Consider the following 26,596-nt stretch of genomic DNA (forward strand, 5'->3'; position numbering starts at 1 on the left):
AGCGGACCTGCGTCCCTGGAGCCGTGGAGTGCCCCTAGCCTGCGACCGGCGACCCTGCGTCCGTGGCTCCATCTCCGCCGCCACTCGCCACCGCTAGCGAGGAGCGAGTGCCCCTGCGTAGCTGCGCTGCGTCCCTGGCTCCATCTACATAGTCCTTGCCGCCCTGCAAGTGGATCCGGCAGGTTCTCAAACCATCCATGGCGCCTACAAGTGGATTCGGTAGGTTCTCAAACCTTTGCTGTTTTGTTAAATTGAATACTTTGAAGTCTGGTTCAAGTGTAAACGATATGTACTCATATATTGCTTGCTTCTGTAACAGTAATCAGATTTATTATGTCTTGTTTTTTGTTCTACCTTGTCATTTGTCAACCTTATGTTTTATTTGTGTGAAGTGTAATTATACCCGCGGGTATCCGATACCCGCCCGATACCCGATGGATACGAGCACGGGTACAAATTCCTACCCACGCGTATAGTCGCGGACGAATATGAGTAATACCCACGAGTATTGTCGCGAGCAGATATTTACTATACCCGATCTAAACGCGACCCATTGCCATCCCTACACCTTCCTGTCCCATTGGCAACTTGCGCGCTACTCTGACTCGGAGTGGCCGCTACTCTACCCCACCCACACCCTTCCGCCCGCCGCCACTAAACCCTAGCGGGACACCCGCCTTGCTCGCGCCGCCTCATCCTCTCACTCCTCTCGGACCCCCGGTGGCCGGTGCAGAGCTGCGCGACCGAGAACCGAATCTGTGAGCCATGTCGACCAACAAGGGCAGCGCGGCCAAGGGCGGCGGAGGTTCGATCACCTCCTTCCCCGTCGTCTTCCACCGTCACCGTTGGGCTTGTTTGCATCTGAACTTGTTTGGTTGCGGATTGCAGGGAAGAAGAAGGAGGTGAAGAAGGAGACGAAGCTCGGGATGGCCTATAAGAAGGACGACAACTTCGGGGAGTGGTACTCCGAGGTTGGTTAAGTGTTAGTAGGGCAACTAGTTCGGATTTGATTAATGTTGTTAGACTTCATTTGATTTAGTTCCAATTTGGTTGATGTCGGTGCTGTGGTGGGATGTGCTCTATGCCATTACGGCAGGGATGTAATTCGTAGGTTTTGATAGGATTGGCATAAGAGAGGTTAGGAGAAATCACTGTTTCAGTAGCTTAGAAATTTGGTCTGTGAACAGACACTGTCATACTTCTAGACTATAGTTGCCTATTCTAGACCTACTTAAATTATTGCCCAAACTACTTAGAGCCCACAGCAAAAGCTACAAAATTCGTCAAAGGCTCACAACAATTACAAACTCACCCTAGTTGTGAGAAACTGGATTAGTTGGCTTTCTATATTGTTTCAGGTGCAGTGATTCCATTAAGCACCATATTCATACTGCTATTCTTCTATTGCTCTTTTGACACATGACAAAATATCTTTCCTCGAAATTTGGTCATCGCTTTTTGTACCTCTTTCTTTTCATGTGACTATTTCATAACATTGCTATTTGTTCCTACAGGTTGTTGTTAACAGTGAAATGATTGAGTACTATGACATTTCTGGTTGTTATATATTGAGGCCATGGGCGATGGAAATCTGGGAGCTACTGAAAGTAAGTTTATGGACTATAAACAATAAGTGTCCTTTGTTGCAAATTCTGGAATTGCAATTATCTCAGTGCTAAATAATAGCCACCCTTGTATCTGGAGACTGATGTCTGGTGTGGTGTAGAACTTTTCACAGCTTATACAAAACAGAAGTTCTGACTCAGAATTATGTAGGAAGCTATGTTTAGCATCAGGAACCTTTGTGTTTATTTCTATACATATTTGCGAAGCACAGTGACAATACTATAATTTTGATAACTGTTTTGTGATTTGGTGCAGGAATTCTTTGATGCAGAAATTAAAAAGCTGAAGCTCAAACCATATTATTTCCCTTTGTTTGTTACTGAGAATGTTCTACAGAAGGAAAAGGACCACATTGAGGGCTTTGCACCTGAGGTGTGCCTTTTACTCTTCCCTTCACATATCTGTTTCCAGATTTGCACAGTTAGGATATCTATTCAATTCTTCCAGTCTGCTCAACTATAAGAGTTACTAAATTTGGAAGCAGCTCTGTAAGGAAAACTACATGGAATTGGGCTTACACATAACTAGCTGTTTTTTTTTGCTTTATTATCATCTGAATATAACACATGTTTCCTTTGTTTTAGCGATCTGGTCTCAATGATTTTTCTTTTGAGAGACGAGAATTTAAGATCTAGCAGAATTCTTTTGTTTGCATCTGAATATCTCATAATATGTGTTTTCGTCTGTTCTGTTTCCATGAATTTTTGAGAAAAAAAACAGAATTTAAGATCTCTCAGAATTTAAAAGCACCTCGTTATTACTCTCTTCCTCATGTAAAGATAAGGTCACAATTCTCATGGACTCCCTGTGACCTTTAGGCTGTAGCTAGCAGATCATGCATATGGCTATGCAAAACACGGTTTTGCACAGTAGACATCACTGTTTACAGAGTGAAGTTTGAAATTGGAGGTGGGATAGAAGATGAGATAGGATAGCTGATGGAGATAGCCTTATGGTACCACTATATTTAGGAGAAGCCTAATTGGGATTGTTAATTTGTATATATATTTATGCCTACGTAATAATATGTTAAAATAAATGGAGTTTCTTTCCTTCTAGAAGGACCTGACCTCTGTCACACCCGGTTTTAAAAGGCAAACCGAATGCGAACCATGTACGTGCCAGGATCAGCAATTCACGTACACAACAGTTACATAGTTGGACATCATCACACAGTGCTAAAATAATAACATAAAAGAGTATTAATTTGATTATATCATGATGCCCGAGATATCCACATAGTCTTAAACATAAATCAAAGTTCGAAAACGAAACGTAGCAACACACGGCCTTCACAGGTAGTCGACTGCTTGCCGCTAACCCGCGCCTAGAACTCATTATAGTCTTGGAACTTCTGGAAATCCTCCACCACGACTTCATCTTCTCCTGAGTAGTAGTTGCAATGTGGACAACCTGGGGGGGTTTGGTTTTGTAAAGCAAGAGTGAGTACACATCAACATACTCAACAATTGTCCCGTTTGGCTGAGCTGGACTAGCTTTATGTGGGGTTAGGATCAAGCAGTTGCTTTTAGTTGGTCATGTAATTATTACTAGTAGAGAGCCAGTTGCTCTTAGCATTAAAGTACTCCTTCCAAATGGAAAGAATACCATAATCATAATCATAATCATAATCATTGAAACCATAATTAGCCTCATCATCATCTGTAATCATAGTATATCTCATCAAAGGAGCTCCCAAGGCCGCTTATAACCGTGAGCACGACTGATATATCAGTTTTATAACACTCTGAAGAGGTTGCACATTTTACCCACGAGCTGTGATTCCCTCTCTAGCCTGGGCTTGTAAGACCCTTATTCACTCCCGATGTGAATGGCCAAGGATTCACTACAAAGCCTTTACAAAGATTTCTTGAGGCTATAGCTATTCGTTAGGTTTCCTAAATGTACCGCACTCCTTCCCAAGGGGCAAACCACCCTCGACAGAGCGAGCCGCATACACTGAGCCCCATTGATGGCACGACGGCGAAGCAAACTACACCTCAGTTCCTCTAATTAATTAGCTAAGGGTGTCCCATACCACCCTCATGGTTGTACTGTTTTTCTGGATGGTCATCTAACGAACCAGTCCTTGCGGACAGGCACTCGAAAAACCGCTCAAGTCCCCTTAAATGTCACAATGCCATCATCATAATCAAAAGTAAACATCGTATCATAAATAATCTCATCATGTTCATTGATTAAAGTAAAGCGCTAGCATAGAGCTAATCCAAAAATAATCCAACCCAAATAGGTGAACAAGGACAGGATAAACAAAGACTAGTCAATCCTTAGGTATAAATTATGTAAATGCGGGGAGGTGAATTATGAATGAGTAGGACATAGATAGGCCAGATGACACTTTCCTTCACCAACCAGCTGTTACTCAGGGTCTTCGCCTGCAACTCCTTCAGACTCCGCCAACGGATCGTTATCTATACGAGTTTAAACATACATTCCACAATCTTAACATAGAAAGAAACAATACACCACATAGTAAAATATTACAACTAAACAGACACGTGGCGCAGGGCTCGCATCTATGACTATGCGAGGAAAGAAACTAAAACGGTCGAAGCTGCGGCTGAGAGACATAGCGATCACGTTAGGTAGCTATGGATTAAAATACTTATCTAAACATAATCATATTAATTGACAATCGTGTAATGCATAAATAAAATTGGCACTAGGTCCTGATTAGTTCGATATTTGATTAATCGTAGTTACACTACGCACTTTTAATTAATATACACAATTCTAGGTGAATTTAAAGGATTGTCGCGTGGTGAAGCGCGCGACACAACGCACTACTCGAACGGAAATAAAAGGGATTGTCGCGCGGCGAAGCGCGGGACACCACAGGCCGCGCCGGGGGGCCGAGGGCCGCGTCGAGGCAAGGGGCCGCTCTCGCCGCCTGGGCAGGGGCCGCCGCGCCGGGTGGAGGGGCTCGGCCAGGGGCGCCGTGCAGGGGGAGGGAGGAGAGGGGGAACTCACCACAAATAACATTAAACACAACTTAATACAAGTCAACAACAATAGAACGGATTGTCGCGTGGCGAAGCGCACGACACAACACATGACTTAAACGGAAAAAAGAATTGTCGCGCGACGAAGCACGCAACACCACACGACTCCAACAGAGTTTTAAAACGCGACGACGCGCGCCAGGGATGCGTGCACGGGGCCGGAGCGCGCCGGGGCCGCGCGCGCCGAGAGCTGGGGGTGCGCGATCGCCTGCGGGCAGGGGCCGCGCACACCTGGGCATGGTGCCGCGCGCGCCAGGGGCAGGGGCCCGCGCGCGCCTGGGGCAGGGGCCGCCGCACCGGGGGAGGGGCTCGGCCAGGGGGCGCCGCGCAGGGGGAGGGAGGAGAGAGAGGGGAGAGAGGAACTCAACACGGGCTCGACGGACGGCAGCAACCGCTCACCGGGATCCACCCTAGGGCAGGGAGAGAGGTGGAAGAGAGGGAGGGAGGTTACTTTTCGCGGGAAAGAGAGTGGGGGAGGGGAGGGGAGGGGGCGCGCATGGGGGAAAGGGCGGGGCGCCTGGGCCACACGCCCAAGGCCGGGCCGACTTCCCTCTACTCGATCCCGTCTGCTTCTAATCAAGATCATTCCGCGAGTCGAACACCAAAACTAGACGAACGCACGACTAGGCACAACATCAAACAAAATAAATATGCTCCGGCATGATGCAACAACAATATCAACTTAGGTTTTGGTTACACGCGATACGGGCACCAGTCTCTATATTGCTTTGAAACTAGGAGGAAGGAGCGAAACAGGAAGAGAAAAAGAGAGTAACACCTGAATTTGGTGAATATTGGAGAAGAAAATTTATACCCTCAAATTCAGGGCGTTACAACCTCCGACATGCCGCATCTACACCTATATACATAATATTAAACTGCGCAAAAAAAACTGATTCCACCACCAGTCTATTCCACAAGACGATAGTTCTCATCGACGGCTATGATTTCAAACAATTTCTGGTTCTTTGCTATCCACCTCCAAACAATCTTGATAACAACATGGTAGGAGGCGGCAGTTTATCTAGGAGCTGTGTCCACCACCATACACATGATAGCCAAGATTCGGAGCAGGCAGGCATGGACATTGGCGTAGTTGTGGGGTCTGGCTCTTGAGGGTTTGGATTCAGCGCTGCCATGGATCTCCTAGAGTTACTGATGGTAGTGTCCACAAGCTCACAAGGCATGTGAGAGATGGTGACTGCACATAGCTTTAGACTATTAGGAATGGATTTACAGCGTGCTGGTTTTAGTCACAAAAGTGTTTCGGAATGCACATAGAATAGAAGTGTTGATGGTTTGATGTCTCAAAAAGTAAAAGAATTCTTGAAAGGTACAATATGTTCTTTTGTAGAATCAACGTAATTGAAATGATAATTTCTTTAACGTTCTCTTGTTTTTGCTATGTTTATTGTGCTATAGGCACTTATGGATTTTAAGCACTGGCATATTTTATAGTGTATGTTAAAAAACAAATCAAGCACACTCATGAATATATATGGTTACTTTGTAGAAGAATAATGCCAATTTCTCTGTATTGTAAACTAGCTCCATTGCTAGATATGGGGTGAATTGGTACTGCCACTAGCAAGTGCATTTTATCCACCTTTTTCCAGAGTTTGGTTTGGTTCATTGATATTGAATAATCTAGTGGCATGTTTGTTGGCAGCTGGTAATGATCACCACTTTTAAGATATATTTTTAGTACACTATGATGCAGAGTTGCAGACAGGCAATAGTTTCATGAAATTTGTTTGTCAATTGAATATCTTCCATTGCTACTCGCTTTATGCAAAAAAGAGTAATATTCTTCTTGCAGGTAGCTTGGGTTACTAAATCTGGGAAATCTGACCTGGAAGCACCGATTGCAATCCGCCCCACAAGTGAGACTGTCATGTATCCATACTTCTCCAAATGGATAAGAAGCCACCGAGACTTACCCTTGAGGTGTAATCAATGGTGTAATGTTGTTAGATGGGAGTTTAGCAATCCAACTCCTTTCATAAGGTACCTCATTTCTTGGCTAGCAAATTTAGTTATGCAATTCTCTCTGCATGCCTTATTACTTCATGTTCTACAAGACACTCCCATACTGTCTAACTAGCAAATTCGTACAGTGCGTTGCTTGCATGTTAATGTGTTGATGACAAGAACACGCCCAGATGGTTGCTGTTAGACTTGTTAGACTCTTCTGTTTAGGGTTAGGCTTGGGTCCTCTTGTATTTACTTGAATACCCGTGTAATGGACATGGCCCAGCTAACTGATCTATATATAATACACACCCAACCCTAGATTAAGGTTAGGGTTTCCCACAGTTGCCTCACTTGTTAGCTCTCAATATTTTGGAAAATCAAGGAGCCCCCATATTTCATTTCTTCTCATAAGATAATGAAATAGCACTTTCTTACAAACATTGTTATTTATTCTAGAACATTTGAATAAGTGGTCCAATGGAAAGATTGGTAATAAAGGCATTGACTACTTGTCCTGAAAATTGTTGCCCTGCACCCTGAGTAATTAAAATGTTGAATGCGCTATTTTTGTATACTATCCACAAGACCCACCATTTGAGGTGATCTTATTATAAGTTTGATACCTGCCTACATCTATTTTCACTTGGTAGTTGTTGGGGTTCCTGTCAAAATCTTGAAAGAACAACAACAGGACAACACAATTAAATTGTCAGACCCTTCCCTCCAAAGGTTACAGAGGGAAGAAGGTGTGGAATAGGTTTTAATTTATTCTTCGTAAGCATGTGTATGGGTTTGTCATTTAATCAGGAATTCAATATCACATAACTGATCATTAGTCCGAAGCTCATATGTTCTAGTACAGACAACTCAATGGCAAAGAACACATGAATCATCAGAGACTTATGTTTATTGTATGAGCTTCGACTTCATTATATCTTCGAAGGATACGGGAGTGCAACATGCGAGATGTTCGCGAATGGCCGACCTCTGTAGCGGTAGCATTGTTCATCTATTTTAAGGGTCGAGCCTCGGTACATCTTATGAAATTATACGTTTGCCCCTTCCTATTACGTAGTTGCTCTTCGCATTAAAGAGAGTACAATAATGTTATTTTGCTACACAGACTTGTTGCACCCGTTTTCTCCTTATAGGTGCTTATTGAATCCCCTCTCCTCTGAGGTCCTTTTTGTCGGGTCCGAAGCTTTGACTTTTGTATCTTCGGCTTTGTTCACCTTTGGCTTGTTCGTATGTTCTGAAGCTCTTTAAAGAGGGATCTTTCTTTGGCCCTGGTTGGCATCCTTGTCCTGAAAAACCATCTGAATGTGTATTTCATCAATTTGGACCTTCGACCAGAGATCTCCCCAATAGTAGTCTTCAAAATTAAATTTTTACCATGAATTTCTCAAACTTACAGTTATAAAACTGTAACTATAGAAATGACATAGCCTAATTGTGTACTACTAAACTCACTTTTGGATAGCCTAATTGTCGCTCTAGAGTTACAAATTTTGGATTTTGAAATGTGGGCGAGGGTGTTATGTTTTTGACAATAAATTTAATGTATCCTTTGTTTATGTGCATATGGCTGTACCCAGTCCTCCCCTGGTGTGCGCGTGTTTTTTCCTTGTGAACATTCTGTAGTTATTCTCTTCAGGAGCCGTGAATTTCTGTGGCAAGAGGGGCATACTGCTTTTGCGACTAAAGAAGAGGCAGATGAAGAGGTAGAAGTACATACCTTTGCACAGTTTTGATATGGTTCTGTTGTCAACTACTATTATTGTGGTGGTTTTGGTGAGTCCATTGCAGAGTATAACACAAACTATTGAGTTGGTTTTCCCAGAATTAAGTTGTGAATATTTGAAGATATATATAGTCTGAAGCGTAACTGACCTAATGTAGTATATTAGATTAGATAAGACTTTTGTTTAAGCAGTAATTTAGTTTTTATATTACATCCGATTGCAACTAGTGCCATCGTTTCACATTTGGGTAATTTAAAGTTTCATGTATTTATTTAGGTAGTTCTGCACAAAAATAATTTGAGCCTCTATGATGTATCAAAGGGACAGTTCAATACTGTAATAATATTCTAATATGATTTTGTAAACATTTAAAATGGGAATGATCAGTTATTTTAATCCATGGTGATATTCTCAGGTTCTCCAAATATTGGAACTGTACAGAAGGATATACGAAGAATTTTTAGCAGTTCCAGTTTCCAAAGGGAGAAAAAGTGAGATGGAAAAATTTGCAGGTGGCCTTTATACCACCAGCGTTGAGGTATTGATACATTCCTAAAATATTGTAGCCTTTCCTTAACTAACCTGATGAAAAAAGGAAATTAATTCCAGTATTTTATTGTAATATGCTTGTTGCTAAATATTGTTTTACCAGGCCTTCATTCCAAACACTGGTCGTGGCATACAAGGCGCAACCTCACACTGTCTTGGTCAAAACTTTGCCAAGATGTTTGATATCACTTTTGAGAATGAGAAAGGTGTTAGGGAAATGGTTTGGCAAAACTCTTGGGCCTACACAACCCGCTCGGTACTTCTCACTCCTTTGATTTAAGATGCATCATGCATGATTGATGTGGGGATGGGAATGATTGCTTTCATTTTGTAGGCTGCACCTGATACTTTTGTCCATAGGTAGTCAATCACTAGCTGTTAGCATGAGCTATATTAGGCATGGATCTTCCTATGTTTGGTAGGTCCCTTGGGTTTGGGTAGTGAGAACAAAGTGAACCATAACATAATACATGGACCGTTACCATGTGGAGTCACTAGTGTTCATTTGGAGTTAAGTAGTTGCACTAGCGCCACAAGGACACAAAATCAAAGGTTCATTTGCACAGCCTAGTAGCAGTCTTAATATAGGGAAAAAGTAATATACATATTTGACTGAAGCACCCAATCTCAGCCTTTAGACCTGCAAATAGGGATGGTAATGGATCGTGATCCAAATGTTTCTTCACAAAATGTTAGGGCCCTAAATAAATTTTAGTTCAAAAATGAATAGAAATAGAGCCCGATCCTAATTCGATCCGATCCTTAAATCTTACAGTGTAAAATTTAGAGCCTATTGTCACCCAGGTTATGTTCAATTGCACATGATCCTGGTGCCAAATACACTTGCACCTGTAGATGTATTAGGTCCTTAGTACCACCTTGACTTGATCGCAACTGTTGTTTGATGATACGATTGTCAAGTGAAACCATGGAAATCAAGGTTTTCAAGTCGATAAGTCGAGTCGAGTCGACAAGGTACCGACTTGGTGACTAGTCGATAAATCAGTCGACTAGTCGTCGACTTGCCAATATAGTGGCTGTTTTGCCTATATAATGGCTTCATATAGACAATATAGCATTTATATATGAATAAAGAGGATGTTTTACCTCATTTGAAGCCTGAAATTGAACGAAACTGAAATAAACAGCAAGTCTTACCTCATTTTAAGCCTCAAACTGAACCAAATCAGCCACATAAGTGATAAGTCATAAACTCGTAAGTCATAACAGCCATATAGTTCAAATTGGAAAACAAATAGCAAGAAAATATAGTTCAAACTTGAAAGGAAATAAGCTCCATTAGATAGCTAAGCTGCTGCTGCAGCTAGATAGATACTAGATACCCTAAATATCTCCCAAATCAAGTCACTAGGTTCCAGCAGATTGATTCACCGGCGTGCAGACTGCAGATGGCCGACTAGCTAGAACAGATGAGGCGTGCGGCTGCGTGAGAGGAGGGGCGGCCGGCGGCTTGAGAGGAAGGGCGGCCGGCGACGTGAGGACTGAGGGGCGGGCGGCTGCAGATGAGGCGTGCAGCTGCAGATGAGGGTTAGGTTAGGGTTTAAGTTGTGTAATGGGCTGCTTGGGCTGAATTGGGGACAAGTCGACTGACTAGCTAGAACAAGTCGACGACTAGTCGACTGAGAAATTCCAGTCATTGACAAGTCGCCCGACTTGCCCGAAAAGTCGAGCCGGTCCCCCAAGTCGAGCTCCTATGACCGACTGGACGACTAGTCGACGACTTGAAAACAGGGATGGAAACTAGATATGTTTGAATTTGAACAGAAACAGGTCTGTAAATATATTTAAGAAATACTAAATATTCTTTGATAATATACTGAGCAAGTGTATACTTTAAAATTTAGTTTGAACATGTTCAATATACCATGCTATCAATTTCCAAGATCAATTCATTGGGGCTAACTTTGCACCAGGTTTTGAAAACAGTTCACTAAAAGTTTCATGGTCTTGGACTCGGAGCCAGAAACCAGTGGTTGCTGGTCTATAAATCTTTGTCGCATTGCAATTTTTTTTCATATTGTTCTCTTCAAATCTCAATGGTCAAATAGAAACATGGAACCAGCACGTGGAGTCTTATAATCATCAAATAGAGCCCGAAACAACAAAATGTTTGCTGAAATGTTATGTTCTCACTGAGACAATTGTTCAAGGTAGTCACTGTCATTTTCTGCTCCTGGCAGTACCTGGCTTACTGCTGGTAGAGAATTAGGAAATACATATCTATAGTCTAGTACAACTTGGAGTGCAAGTAATATAATATACATGTGTTAGGCTATACATGTCTCTAAGGCTATCTCCAACAGATCCCCTATGCCCTTCCCTATCTTATCCCGTATTTCAAACTTCACTCTGCAAATAGTGTTAAACAGTGTCATCTATAGTTTCGTGTCCACTGTTTTACACTACCCGCTGGAGACAGTCTAATACCTCACAGTCATATCGGAAGGGAATTTTGGGTGCGGAGATTGGACCTAAAGCCATTGAACAACAGAACAACTGTACATGCAATCCCTTAGTCATAATATCCATGCACTGAAGAACTGAATGCTATGAGCTGCCCAAAAGCCACCTTCAAACGAACAAAGTGGATGCCAATGTCAATGTGCTTCGTGCGATGATGATGAACCGAATTGTGCAGTACATGTGTTAAACTATACATATCTCTAATACTGCCTTCCATTTTGCGGAACACTTGTTCTGTAGTTTACTTTACTTGGATGATGGATCTGCTTAAATCATGTACAACCAGCTTCTCATTATAGCTTTACATGTCATTGCAAGTTCTCCCATATGAACCTAGGTCTTTTGCCTTCCCTGATCTCTCCCTCCCAGAGAAAATCCCCATCCCATTGAAGCAAAAAGAAAATTTGAAATTTCTAGCGACGACATGCATTTTTTTAAAAAACATCACATGTTGCATTGAAACAAAGCTTTTCCCCTCCCCTTTCTCTGTCTTTCTCTTTTTGGCAACTTGTTGGGTTTTAACTCTAGCCTACCCCAACTTGCTTGGGACTAAAAGGCTATGTTGATGTTGATGTTGTATTTCCAGTTGCATAGTGTTATGCACAAATTATGTTTATGTTTGTAATATATTGAACCTACACCCTTGCAGATTGGAGTGATGGTGATGACACATGGTGATGACAAAGGCTTAGTATTACCACCAAAGGTGGCGCCAATCCAGGTAATTGTGATTCCAGTGCCTTATAAGGATGCTGACACAACTGCCATAAAGGGAGCCTGCGAATCAACTGTTTACACACTCGATCAATCTGGAATTAGAGCGGATCAGGACACCCGTGAAAATTACTCTCCAGGTTGGAAGTATTCCCACTGGGAAATGAAAGGTGTTCCATTGAGAATTGAGATTGGTCCAAAAGATCTGGCAAACAAACAGGTACCTGAGTATTTTCCTCGCAAATCACCATTCATGTTTAAATTGGATCACATTTTTTTGTTAACTCTTATCTTTTATATTAATTAATGTGCCACATGAATCACTCTTAGTCTCACTTCTTTTTGTGGGAAACCCTAACCCTAACTCAGGGTTGGGTGTTGTATTAATAGACCAAGTTAGTTGGGCCTGGTTCATTACACAGGGGTGAGACTGTAATTACAAGGGGCTAACCCTAAAACCCTAACGGGTACTCTAACACCCTCACAGTCTCAACTATATCCTGTACAAATGTCGATGTTTTCAAATCGTCTGATTAATCACGAGTAGTTGCGATTAATCGTCCAAGTCGGTTTGGACCAATTGCGATTAATCGCCCAAGTCGTTCGACTAATTGTGTTAATCACCCAAGTCGGTCAGCCAGAACGACCAGCAAGTCGTTCGACTTGAAAACATTGACAGCTGTTGAGACTGGATCAAAAATCGATGAATACACTCAATAGTAACCCCTTGGTGAACATGTCAGCGAATTGTAGCGTGGTGGGGAAGCTGAGAACCCGAACGTCACCGACAGCGACACACTCATGGAGTAAGTGTAGGTCGATCTCCACGTGCTTTGTGCACAGATGCTACACAAGATTGGTGGAGAGGTAGACCGCGCTGATGTTGTCGCAGTAGATGAGGGTGACACGCTGAAGGGGGTTGTGGAGCTCCTGGAGTAGCTGGCACAGCCAGGAGGCCTCTGCCACACCGTTGGCCACAACACGATACTCGGCTGGAGCGGGAGACGTTGGGGAGGGTCGGAGTAGACAGCCGTAGTCGAGGGAGCCACGAAGGTAGCGTAGGATCCGCTTGAGAGCGGTGAGATGGGGCTCCCACATGGTGTGAATATGTAGGCACACCTGCTGGACGACGTAGGCAATGTCGGGCCTAGAGAAGGTCAGGTACTGGAGCGCGTCGGTTAGGCTCTGGTAGGACGTCGTGTCGGTGACCGGGGGCCCGTCGTCCTCAGAGAGCTTCACTTGAGTGTCGACAGGTGTGGAGGAGGGCTTGCAGTCGGACATGCTAGCCCGCTCCTGGATGTCGATGGCGTCCTGGCGTTGGTGGAGGAAGAGACCCTGAGGTCAGCGCTCGGCGGTGATGTCGAGAGGCCCCAGGTCCTGAGGGCGACGACACCGTCTACCTCCTGCTCTACGTCTACCTCGGGTTTTGAGAATCGATACCCGAAATTACAATGGGTTTTACAATACCCGAAAATTCGGGTACCTGGAATTTCGGGTTCGGGTTCGAGTATTCCCAAACTATTGTGTCAGCTTCATAAAAACACATGCACCCTATTAATTTAGTATAAAAATATAGTTTGAATAATGATATACATGGATATAAAAAACACAAGCAATCTACAATCACAAGCCATGCACACTTACACATAATTATAGATGCACAAATTAATAATTAAGAATGATATGAGTACATGACACATGAAAGTTCGGGTAATTCAAGTATTTCGGGTACTCGATTATGATACCTGAATTACCCGAAATAAATTCGGGTTTTGCAAGTTGCTACCTGAAATTCCTGAACGAAATTTGGGTTTCGGGTATTTCGGGTTTGGGTATTCCGGGTTCGGGTTTTGGGTTTCAGGTTTTTTGCCTAGCCCTAACCATGCCCGCGGCGCTTGCTTGAGGCCGTACAGGGCGCTTGCTCGGGTTTTTAAATTACCTAGTCGACCATAGTCACCTTAGGGAGGTTGACTAGTTCGAGAAAAAACGGGAGGTTGACTAGGGTGACTAGTCGCCACTAGTCAGCAGTTAATCATCCTACCTCCTCCAGGGCTGATATATGTACATATGTATATGTATACTTATATAGTGTATAATTGTATATTATATAGCACAATAGCAATATAATAGCAGATAGCACACAATTTAGAATGATGGTCAATTGCTAGTGCTTCTGAATTTTTTTCTCGAAACACGCAGGAGAGCTGCGTATAATTTATATTAAGAAAGAGATAGGTCTGAGAACAGACCGGGGTACAAACGACTCCTTACGGAGGTCGAAAACACAAATACAGAAACACACTCATCCCTTATCTATGACACAACAGCAGGCCCTCCTAGTATTAAGGCCAAAAGCCCCTAAGCCCTCTAGCCCCGGCCATACCCCACAGCGTAGCATCCTCCTGGATGTGCTGCAGGATATCTCTAGTGCTCGGGGAAGCTCCCTCGAAGACATAGGTGTTTCGATGTTTCCACAACCACCAAGCCACAAGGATTACCAACGTGTTAAAACCTTTTCTCTTCTCTTTAGAAACCTGGCCTTCGGCATTGCTCCACCAATCTTGGAAAATCATGTCCTCAGGCCCAGGTGCCAGGTATTGCAGCCCCACTTTACACCACACCTGCCACCAAATGTTTCTAGAGAACACACAAGAGAGCAAAATATGCTGGACTGTTTCTTCATGTTGATCGCAAAAGAGGCATTTGTCATGATGATCCATACCTCGCCGGGCCAATCTGTCAGCCGTCCAACACCGGTTGAGAGAGGCTAGCCAAATGAAGAATTTACATTTTGGAGGAGCCCAACTTCCAAATTCTTTTAGCCGGCTCAAAAGATGTTGTACCGTTCCAAAAGCTGTTATAAGCCGTCTTAGAGGAATAAAGGCAAGAAGCGCAAGGCACTCAAGTGTGGACATCATGAACTCCTATCTGTAAATGAACATCCTGAATTAGATCCCAAACCAGAAGGAACTCCCTGATGACAACAGCAGTCAGACCCCCAGAGATATCCTGAATCCAACTATTATCAGCAAGAGCATCCTGCACCGTACGGCCTGTCCTGACCCTACTCGGAATACGACTGAATAGGTAAGGGGCAAAAAATGCAATAGATTGTCCTTGAATCCATCTATCCATCCAAAAGAGGGTTGTGGCACCATCCCCCACAGAAGAGTGAACCGAGGCCCGAAAGAGAGCTTCAGCATTTGGATGAACTTTTATGTCGAACTCAGTCCATGGTCTCTCTACCTGTGTTTTTCTGAGCCAGAGCCATCTCACATTAAGAGCCCAACCAAGGATTTCCAGGTTGTGAATACCCAAGCCGCCAAACTTAAGTGGTCGACACACCCTTGTCCATCCAACAACACAATGACCTCCCTTGATATCTTTTCTGCCCTTCCAGAGGAAACCCCTGCGAATCTTGTCAATGGCTTTGATAACCCATTTAGGGCATAAAAGGACAAGAAGATGGTATATAGGAATGGCAGTGAGGACAGCCTTAACCAATGTCAGTCTTCCAGCATTGGTGATCAGGGCAGATTTCCACCCTGGCAATTTGTCAGCCACCTTGTCAATAAGTTCTTGAAAAGCAATCTTTGGAAGCTTCTTTACTGATAGAGGCAGTCCCAAATATCTACAGGGGAACTGCTGCACATTACAAGGGAAAATCTCCTGGGACATGTCAACTTGCTGCTCATTACAATGTATGGGTGTGATGCTACACTTGTTGATATTTGTGACAAGACCTGTAGCTTCCCCAAAAATCCTTAATATTTCCTTCAGCAAATTGAGCTCATCTATTTCAGGCTTTAAAAACAGCACCACATCGTCTGCATATAAGGAAATGCGTTGGCTCCTACCGCGCCTTAGAAGAGGTTGCAACAAACCCAGATCTTGCGCCTTCAGTATCAGCGAGTTGAGGACATCCATAACAATGATAAAGAGCATAGGGGACAGGGGGTCCCCCTGCCTAAGACCTCTTCTGTGATGAATAATATCCCCAGGCTCTCCATTAACCAAGACCCTAGTAGTGGAAGAACTCAGGACCCTTGAGACTATTCCACACCACAGAGGACCAAAACCCAAATGTCTAAGAACCTCAAAAAGGAAGGTCCAAGAGACAGAGTCAAAAGCCTTTCCAATGTCCAACTTCAATAAGATTCTAGACATTTTTTGCCCATAAATAGCCTTGGCTGTTTGCTGCACCATGACAAAATTATCATGTATACTTCTACCTTTCACAAACGCACTTTGATTCACAGAGACCAAGTCAGGGAACTTAGGAGCAAGTCTATTAGCCAAAATCTTGGTAACAATTTTTGCAAAACTGTGAATTAGGCTTATTGGCCTGAAATCCTTCACCTCAACGGCCTCACTCTTCTTTGGCAACAAAGTAACATAGGCTGAGTTGAGCAGATATAATCTAGAAGCATCCCCCTGCCAAACTTTCTTCAAGGCTGACATAAAATCCATTTTGATGATAGGCCAAACCTTTGATGGGTAATAAAGGTGTTGTTGCGGGCTGTCCCACTCTCAATCTTGCTGAGTTGCCGGTCTTGTACCTGAAACAAGGATCAAACGAGTAAGAAGTGGTAGTGCACAATATGATGGATTAGACAGTGCACAACAAGTGTAAATGGTGGACCTTTACAAAAAAGAAGAAAACACACTATATGATGGATTGGACAATGCACAACAAGTGTAAATGGTGGACTGGGCAGCAACTACACAAAAAAAAGAACAAAAAAAAGATGCACATACATGAGAAAACATGCTCCAATTGGCAGCTTTCGTGACCTTTCTCGGTCAGGGCTCCGATTGAGCTTTTTCTTAATATAATACCATGGGGGCGGTCTTTCCCGTACCGACCAGAGTTTTTATCTTACTTTGCTTATCATCGTCAATCACCATATTCCATGGAACATCGTTAAACTTGGACCTTATCCTCGAAGCTTGTTTCCTATCATTTTCTCTTACGCTCCGTTTGGATCATTGGAATTCAATTCCATTCTAATAATAGTAATTTAGACATATATCAATTAAACTAATTCGGTTTTATGTAAAATATATCAGTATACTATTATTAGCAAGTTGTTCGAGATATTTATATACTACATTTTTACTATAGAGGAGTGAGTCGAAGATCGTCTTTTAAGTTACAGAGTAGAAACCAATTCTAGTAATACATAAAATCATTTCTCATACTCCACCCCATGAATTTGAGATAAGCTTATATTAGAACTTTGGAAAGTGGTGGAATGTCAAATTCCAAGCTAAATAGGTTAATTTATTAAGTGAATTCCAATTCCTCTAAAATAAAAGGATCCAGACACCCTATTATGAAAAGAACTTGGCTGGATTCAAGAACAAGGTTGCCCCATATACCTTTTTGCTCCACTTGGGTATCCCATCTCTTGTCATAGCAATCCATGACCTCCTTAAGTAATTGTGCTTTGACTTTCAAAGAATCATTGATGGTGCACTTAGCAACATCCATGGCTGCTGTGATCTTAGGAGCTGCTGGTGTTTCATCCCCAACTGCTATCCTAAGAGCAATAAGTGGTTGTGAAGTTCGTAAGCATTTTTCCAACTTTGTCCAAACTCCAAAATGGAATAGAAAGGACAATGCTTTCAACTTGTTGGTCTTCACTACTGGCAGACAAGGTGTTTTGATGCCACTCACCTCTAACAAAAAGACTTCTTATACTCTGCTTGTGCCTTTGCATATTTGCTAATGTGAGAAATGAAGTAGCAAAACGAGTCACAGCTGGCCTAACAAGATCTCTACCTATTTTTATCTCTCATTGTATCAAGAACTCTTCTATGCTTGTAGATAAATCTGGTCTCCCCCGCCCAGGAACCAAAGCATTCTTTTTTTGCGGCATTAAGTGGTCTGCCGCCGAATTAACTTAAACGCGCGGCCCCAGACGAGCATGAACTGATGGACGATCGGCTGAAGGTTGGGAGGTGAAACGACGCTTCTGCTGACTCCCGGAATCACGGCCACGATCCTCATCCTGACTGTCCGATGGTGGCGGTGAAGGTGGAGGCGGAAACACCTCCGACGAACTCCTAGGTCTGGAAATCAGGATCAAAATAGGATAAGTCACCGTGCGTGGGGGAGTCGGCCCAACGCCCACGTGAACAGGTGGCTCCTCCACATGGAGATCCAAAGATGAAGGCAGATTATCCGGATCATCACACCAAACACGCAACCAGAATCAGCTCTTGAACCAGGCAGTGTCCAACAAGAAGCTGTCCAGCAGAATGTATATCCCGGAGGTGAACAGGGAGGTCGCGAAGCTCAATATCCAACAGAATAGGCATCTCCCTTCCACCGGAGGCCATGAACTGACGTGACCACCTTCTGAAGTGCATCCGAAGAGGAGGTGCATAGAAGGACTGACCCTCACTGAGCATCCGATCAGCCAGCTCCACGTTGGGTAGAAGGGCGATGAAGGTATTCGGCGCAACCATACGAAGGTCGAGCGCATCATCCTCAAGATCAAATCTCAGAGTGAGCGCATCAGAGACTTCCGCAGCGCGGCCAGAACACCTTAGTCCCACAACGGAGATGAGAAGAGCACGCCGGAGATCATCTTCAGCCTGGGCGATCCACCTAGTGCGTTTGATGAAACGACGAGGCAGGGAAGGGGGCACAGAATTGGCGCTAACGTCCTCCGGAGGGGGCTGGGGTAGCCCATCCGAAGGGTCACCACGACCATCAGTACCAGCCGCACTGCTGGCCCTTCGTCGTCTATGTCTCCGGCGAGTGCGCCTGTGTCCCCCGCCGCCAGAGCCCGAGCCAGCGCCACCACCAGAACCAGCACCGCTGCCACCTGTATGATCGCCAGCAGCGCAGTCCGGGGTATCCATGGGAGGCAGAGCGTGGGAGACAGGGCGCCACACAATGGAACGCCGTGGTCTGGGAGGTGTCGTCCGCCGGCGTGGGCACACGTGAGCACGGTGCCCCAGCAGCCTACAGACGAAGCACCTCACCTGACGACGACACACCACCGAGCGATGAGAGGGGGAGAAGCAATTGAAACACTTTCCACGCAGGTCGGCAGGGACGGGCCTGGGTGGAGGCTTCAGCGGGCGAGGACGACGCCAGCGAGCACGACGATTGACGACCGTCACCCGGTCATCCCCGGAAACGGGGTGAGTGGCAAGGGGGGTGGAGGAGGAGGAGACGAGCACATCCTTATAAGAAGGCAACCGACCATCATGGTTGCCACCACCATCGCTTCAACGCTGGGCCTTGGAACGGCCAGCAGGCAACGAAGGTGGAGAGAGTGAGGGGGATCCTGACGCTGGGGAGGGGAGGGTTGTGGCCGCCGAGCCTGGAGCAGAAGTCGGCGTGGGGCTCTGGCTGGTTTGAGCGCCAGGATGAATGGGTGGAGGCGGGCAGAGGGGCGGGAGACACATCCTTACCTCACTTAAGTTGAAGTATACTCCAATGTATTCTGGACCCTGCTGGACTGTTGGCAAGAAAATTGATGAGATGGCGGTGGCTTGTGTTGGTCCACCCATCGGACATGAGTGTGAAACCGTACTCTTTCCAAGCATCCTCATGCTTCTTCCTAAGTTTTGTTGTCCTGTTAACAACCCTATCAAGCAATGGATCCCTAACCTCATGGTATGAAGGTGACTGATATCCAGGTCCGTATTGTCCAATAGACTCAAGCAAAATTTCCCAACTTCCGAAGTTAATCACACTTAATGATATACCATTCTCATATAAGAAATCAGCTACATGGTCATCAACATTTTGTTTGGCCTCATTTTTTTTGTGAGATGCTTAAAAGTTGGTTGAGAAGTCTTGGACTTGTGCCTTTCCGCAACTACTTCCGGTGTCCTGCAGAGCATGGCACTAATTGACTTGGTGTGCTTCTGTGTTTGTGGTTTCACTGGAGTAGAAACAGGAAACCATGCAGGAACTAATAGCAGCTTGAGCAACTTTCTTTCTTTCTTGCTTTCCTTTTGTCCTAGAACTTGGTGCCGGGTTTGCCTTTTGTGCACCTTCTTGCTACCCCTGTTCGTCTTATTCACTTTTCTCTTCATTTTCCAGTTGCACTATCACATTTCTTGCATTCTTCTTCAAGTAGCTTGCCATCTGTTTCCTAACTACCTCAGGTGTTTTTGGGCACTTTTGTCTACATCACCAAAACCCCAACAATGTGTTGTTTGAACCTTTTGATTCTTGCAGGGACAATCTTCTTGCAAAAATTGCATTGAACCATCTTTTTGCAGGATTTGGCCAGAATCCAAACTTCCATCCTGGGTCTGAAGATTGAATGTTTCTCTCCGGATCCATAGCCATCTTTGCCATTTCTGTCAGCAGTGCAACTATGGTCGTCTCTGCTATGGAAGACTCATCTGCAGTGCTAAAGGATGCAACTGATGAAGTCGTGGCATTAGCTGTGCCACCACTATAGGCTCAGGAATCGACACTTGCACGATATTACACTGCTGACGATCCACATCTGCACATCCACATCATGCAGTACCATGAGGGCCAGCTGGTCAAGCACTAATAGTAATAGATGCTAGAACAGCATGGTGCAGCAGCAGGTCAACACAATTACACAACACTGCAGTAGAACCCAAAGAGCAGAGTAGATCCATACCATATGAGGAGCTCATCTCCAGGCGTTGTCCAGGCAGAACGTTCTCCAGGCGTTGTCCAGGCAGAACGTTCTCCAGGCTGTCCAGGCAGTGGCAACCCTCTCTAGGTCGGTCCAGGTGGCGGTGAGCCTGGTGGACCTCTCCAGGTCCAGGTGGCGGTGGCCTTTCAGGTCTCTAGGTCTAGGCTGCGGCACCCCTCTCTAGGGAGCAGTCCAAGTGGCAGCTGTCTCCCTCCAGGTTCAAGTGGCGTGGTTGACGGTCTCTACTCCCTAGGTCCAGGCGTAGCACGCAATGGAGAGACGAGAGGAGGCGCTCGGTTTCACTGGCAGATAGGAGTCAATGAGAGGAGTATGTCAATGAGAGGAGTATTCTGAACGCTAGTGGGCCTAGGCCAAAATACCTCAAGAGGCGGCCTCAAAGCCTTTGACATCACATTGGGATAGTCGCCAGCCACCCTAGTCGGACGACTAGGTTTCTAGTTGATCTGATTGCTTCTGGGAGCCTTATCGAGTACGTAGGACTGATAATCGTGAGTAGTCGGACACCTTGAAACATTGATGGACACATTGTTACAACTTTTGTAGTCATTAATCTTGCATAGCATTTGACAAATAATTGTTTGCTCAAAACATGTGAAGCTTGACCTTTTCAATTGATACTTTGCCTGCTACTAATTGTCCAATCTGTGTGCCTCTGCAAAAAAAGCTGCTGAGTTGCATTCTATATTTGCTGCAATGCCCAATTTACTATATTTTTGTGAACTTCAATTCCCATGAGTATGTGAAAAAGTGAGTGAAATTATATCCTGTTTTTTAGGTGCGTGTTGTCCGCCGGGACAACGGTGCAAAGGTTGACATCCCTGTGACCAATTTGGTTGAAGAGGTTAAAGTGTTACTGGATGAGATTCAAAAAAATCTGTTCAAAACAGCCCAAGAAAAGAGAGATGCCTGTGTTCATGTCGTGAACACTTGGGATGAATTCACAACTGCTCTGAATAACAAAAAGTTGATCTTGGCTCCATGGTGTGATGAGGAGGTACTTGAAGTTGTCATTTTTTTGTTTATCAGATTTGTCTGCTGTCCTGATTCGCTCTTTGAAAACCTTGGCAACAATTAACAAATAAGAGTTATCAACACTTTTGCCACCATATACTTCTGACTGTAAAAGTGGAGGGTACATAATATAAAATATAATTGGAAACTTTTCCTTAAAAGTCTGTGTCATTGTCATCACGTTTGGTCCTTGGCTTACCACACATTTATAAGTATTTCGAAAAATGTTGCAGATGAAAAACAATTGGAAGTCTACCAGTCAATGATTATCATGAACTAGCTTTTCTTGGTGCTCTCTTTACCTACAAGTTCTATTGTACTTACGCGTGCTATGTCTGTAAATTTCTTTTCCGTATACAGGAAATTGAGAAAAATGTAAAAACTCGGACAAAAGGGGAACTTGGAGCTGCAAAAACATTGTGTACTCCATTTGAGCAGCCAGAACTTCCAGAAGGTATGGCTCTATGAGGGCCTGAATGCAAGTTACCTATGGGTTTTCTTTGATATAATTGTTGCATTATTATATTTTCAAATATTGACATGCTGACCTGCCTTGTACAACCTAAATTCAGGTACCCTGTGCTTTGCATCTGGAAAGCCAGCGAAGAAGTGGTCGTTCTGGGGCCGCAGCTACTGATTGCCTGTGCTGGGATTATTTCCGGATTCAGTTCTAGTGAGTTATGTAGCTTTGAAGTGTCGGATACAAATCCAAAAATCCATTTACATTGCGTTTTACATCGACTTGCAGTTCTCATGTCATCACTGCTGACAAAAGCCATCGATTTCCTGTGGACCATGCTATTCGAGTTTGAATGTTGCAAGGATGAGAATACGTACATTCTTTTACTGGCGTGCAGTGTTATAATTAGAAAAAAACGCTTCATATTTGATTGCAACACATAATTCTGACTGGAATTTAACTGGATCTCTTTATCTCTTATTAAAGTAGAATTTGTTATGAAATTCCTGCTCGCATTTCACTAGGTCCCTAGTTTAGCCTGTTTTACCTTTTGGTTTTGTAATAATATTGCATTAGGAATGGCCTACGGTTTTACCAAATTACAATCGATGTCTCCAGTGTAGGTCCCACTCGACAATGATGGGTGAAAGTGTGATAAGATTCCTTTAGGCATGCCATAGTGGTGCAGAATTGAGTGTATAACTGTTGACGCCTTTTTCGGGTCAAACACTAATAAGAATTGGCGGTGGTGCTCTTTGCACGGCGGACGGTCTACGGCTCGGGGCCGGACGGTCTACGACCTGACGCAGGGCTTGAGTTCCCTGCCGGACGGTCTGCGCATGCGTAGGGTTGGCGAAGGTCGTCGACGTCGTCTGGATCTCGCTCTCGGGAGGGATCCCGTCGGGGAGGAGAGATCCTAGGGGTTGTCTAGGCTCGGCAGGCCGACTTAGACTCCTCTAATCGACGTAGAGTGGAAGGGAAGCGGAGAATTTGGGGATTGGAATACTAAAGTAGAGCTACTCCTAATGCATAAGGTAAAAACGAGAAATAGATTTGATTTGATCGATTGTTGGGAGGTTTAATCGGCCGTAGCCCTTCATCTATATAAAGGGGAGGTATGGATCCGCTTCAAACCGTTTCCCGAGTTAATCCCGCGGTTTTAATTAACAAATCCCGCGAGAAACTAGGAACCCTAACAGTCTTTGCCCATGCGCGGACCGTCCGCGCCACCACCGCTGACTGTTCGGACCGCGGATCGTTCGGCCTCAGGGCTGGGCCGTCCGCTAGGCTTTTTTGGTGTCCAACATATGCCCCTGCCATTTGGTGAAGGTTGACGAACCAAAAGCATATGAACTAAACCTGATATAAGTCACCGGCTTTTCAATATGGAGATCATTCAATAAAGCACCAATGTATAAAGACCGTTTTGGATTGTATCTTTCTCGGCCATGACCATTTGATCAATGGATCAAAATGAATAGAATGGAGGTGCCCCCTAGCCTGGATAGACAAAGGGACTATAAATGTACCATGGATTCATCGTCGTGTCATTCCACATTTGAATAGGACAATATACCCACGATGAATAAACGGGTGGAAAGTACCCTGGTCTCATAGGATGAACAAGTGATGCTTGTCGTGTCGCCTTTTGGGCCGTTTTGTTCGGCCGTTTCGTTTTAGCAGGTGACCGAGGTTTCTTCGTTGACCGATCACGTGGAACAGTCTTTTTGCTAGCATTTTTGGAGAGCAACTGATCAAAAGTAGAGCCGGCTTTGATCAGCCGACTATATGTGCTTTGCCCTTGCGTCTCTTTCCTTGCTTCGTGTAGAGGCTGACGCTTTCGGTCATAGGTGGACTGTTCGGGTGGGTTAGTCGGACCGTTTGTCTGAGCAGTGGACCGTCCGCACGTAGGTGCCAGACCATCTGCGATGCTCGGGCCAGGCTGATGTGTTTGGTTCATTAATTGTGCCTGCCCCCGGCACCTTCGGACTTTTTAGCCTTCTCGTCCGAAGCCTTTCGAGCAATATCCTTTTGTGATAAAATTGACATGCGAGGATCGCCAATGACGATGCCCTTGCCTTTGACTTTATCGGCCATTTCGGGCCGAACCAAGACCTTTTTGTATGTGAGTTCTATTGTATTAACAGGAAAATGTTGTGTGTCTACTTGCATCTCCTAAAAAGCCAATCGCCCTCATTTATGGCCGATTGTATCTGTCGACGAAAAATATTACAATCATTGGTGGCATGAGAAAAAGAATTATGCCACTTACAATAAGCACGCCTTTTTAATTTATCAGGAGGAGGAATAGTATGAGTTAATTTAATGTTGTCGTTTTTAGTAACTCGTCAAATATCTTATCGCATTTGGCAACATTAAAAGTAAACTTAACTTTTTCTTGTCGACTGTAAAGCAGAACATGCTGAAGGTTTAGCCTGTCCTGGCCAAACCAGTTCGGCGGTGTATACATCCGTGGATTCATCGTCCGAATTATCGTATCTCACTAGATGCATCTTATGGCTAGCCGATTTTGATGTTTCCTTACTCCGGCTTTCACAGGTCATAGCTCGCTGGTGCAAGTGCACTAGCGAAAAGAATTTGGTGCCATCTAATTTTTCTTTTAAGTAGGGTTGCAACCCATTGAAAGCGATCCCTGTTAGTTGTTTTTCTGCGACATAGATCTGAAAGCATCGGTTTCTAGTGTCCCGGAACCTCCGGATATAGTCATTAACTGATTCTTCAGGCCCCTGTCGGACTGAAGCTAAGTCAGCCAATTCTAATTCATGTTCTCCTGAGAAGAAGTGTTCATGAAATTTCCGCTCTAATTATTCCCAAGAGTTAATAGAGTTTGGTGGCAAAGCTGCGTACCATGCGAATGCAGTATTAGTAAGGGACAACGAGAATAAACGAACGCGGTAGGCTTCTCCATTAGCCAATTCTCCCAAGTGTGCTATGAATTGGCTAATATGTTCGTGTGTGCTTTTCCCACCTTCACCAGAAAATTTAGAGAAGTCTGGTATTCTAGTTCCCTGTGGATATGGCACGGTGTCGAATCGGTGGCTATAAGGCTTCCGATACGATTGCCCTGTACCTGACATACTAACACCGAGTTTGTCCCTGAACATCCCGGCTACCTCGTCTTTGATCCTCCCCGCCATGTTTGGCAACCATCCATTGATTTTGTGGGTGGAAATCTCAGGTTGCCTGACATCACTTTGTCGGCTTTCCTCCCAGGGGTGTTTGAGGTGTGTGTTAGGTGTCCTATTAATGTCACCAGCTCCTGCTCTATACCTCTCAGGCTCTCTTGTGGTCGAACAATATTCAGCCCTATGTCCATGAGGTGGTATGGCATGATTATAATGTGTTGCTGGTGGGGCACCATAATGTAGTTGCGATGAATGTGGGAACTGTGTGTATTGCGCAGCTCTCGGCTCTGCGTACGCATATCCGGACGGTCCGGCATAAGAGGCCGGATGGTCCGCGACCAGGCCAAACGGTCCGAAGGTATATCCGGATTGTCCAGCCGTATATGGCGCTACCTAAGCAGTCTCGTAGCCAGACTGTCTGTCGTAAAGAACTAGACGGTCCACAATCGGACCGAATGGTCCAGGGCTGTACTCGGACGGATCGGTCATATATGGCGCAACTTGGGCGGTCTGCGCGTGGACTCGTGTAGAGTCGGATGGTCCGGCGTAATACGCTGGCCGGTTCATGCCATATCCGAACGGTCCGCAACATATCCGGACGGTCCGGCGTGATGCACCGGACGGACCGTGATAGGGCCAAATTGTTCGTGGTTGTACCCTGATGGTCCGGCCATGCACGGTGCGACCTGAGCGTTTTGTGTCCAGGCCTGCGTCGGGTCGGACGGTCCAGCGAAATATGTCAGACGGTTCGCAGTATAACCGGACTGTCTGAGATGATGCTCGGACGGTCCGGCCGCGTCCAGTACCTATCGCATGCCTAGTGGTTGCGACTGTGATGGTGACACGAAAGCGTGCATCAGCATACCATATGATGGCTGGGTCAAGGGTGACCCGTTTATAGCCGATGTGTTTGGCGCGGGTGGCTCTGTATTAGACTCTCACGATGGAAAGCTACGAGCAGTTGATTTCTCGTATGAACGTAGATGCATTTTAATAGATTCATCTACATATTGCTTTAACTGATCTCCTCGTTGATCCATGAAAGTCGTAAGAAATAGATCTGGAGCACTTACAGCGGGACCTTGAAGTGGAGGCAGGAGAGATTCCATATCGATATCCCCTTGACGGATGATCTTCTGGTGGCGATCCACCGTGAAGTGTGACAAGTACTTTTCCGCCGCCTCCTTGCGTCATTCGGAGA

General features: G+C 44.8%; 1 protein-coding gene across 1 annotated transcript; it reads left to right on the plus strand.

Moving 5' to 3' along the window:
* The first annotated feature begins 660 nt into the window (after window positions 1-660).
* On the plus strand, window positions 661-22,612 carry LOC100272402 (Proline--tRNA ligase cytoplasmic). The gene is made up of 12 exons (NM_001359614.1): window positions 661-805; window positions 889-971; window positions 1,515-1,607; window positions 1,882-1,998; window positions 6,469-6,656; window positions 8,278-8,344; window positions 8,781-8,903; window positions 9,018-9,170; window positions 12,048-12,332; window positions 21,554-21,772; window positions 22,150-22,243; window positions 22,362-22,612. Exons 1-12 carry the CDS (start codon window positions 766-768, stop codon window positions 22,424-22,426), a joined length of 1,527 nt encoding a protein of 508 aa, NP_001346543.1. The 5' UTR covers window positions 661-765; the 3' UTR covers window positions 22,427-22,612.
* Window positions 22,613-26,596: the final 3,984 nt, after the last annotated feature.

The sequence above is a fragment of the Zea mays genome, chromosome 4, assembly GCF_902167145.1.
Source record: "Zea mays cultivar B73 chromosome 4, Zm-B73-REFERENCE-NAM-5.0, whole genome shotgun sequence".
NCBI lineage: Eukaryota > Viridiplantae > Streptophyta > Magnoliopsida > Poales > Poaceae > Zea > Zea mays.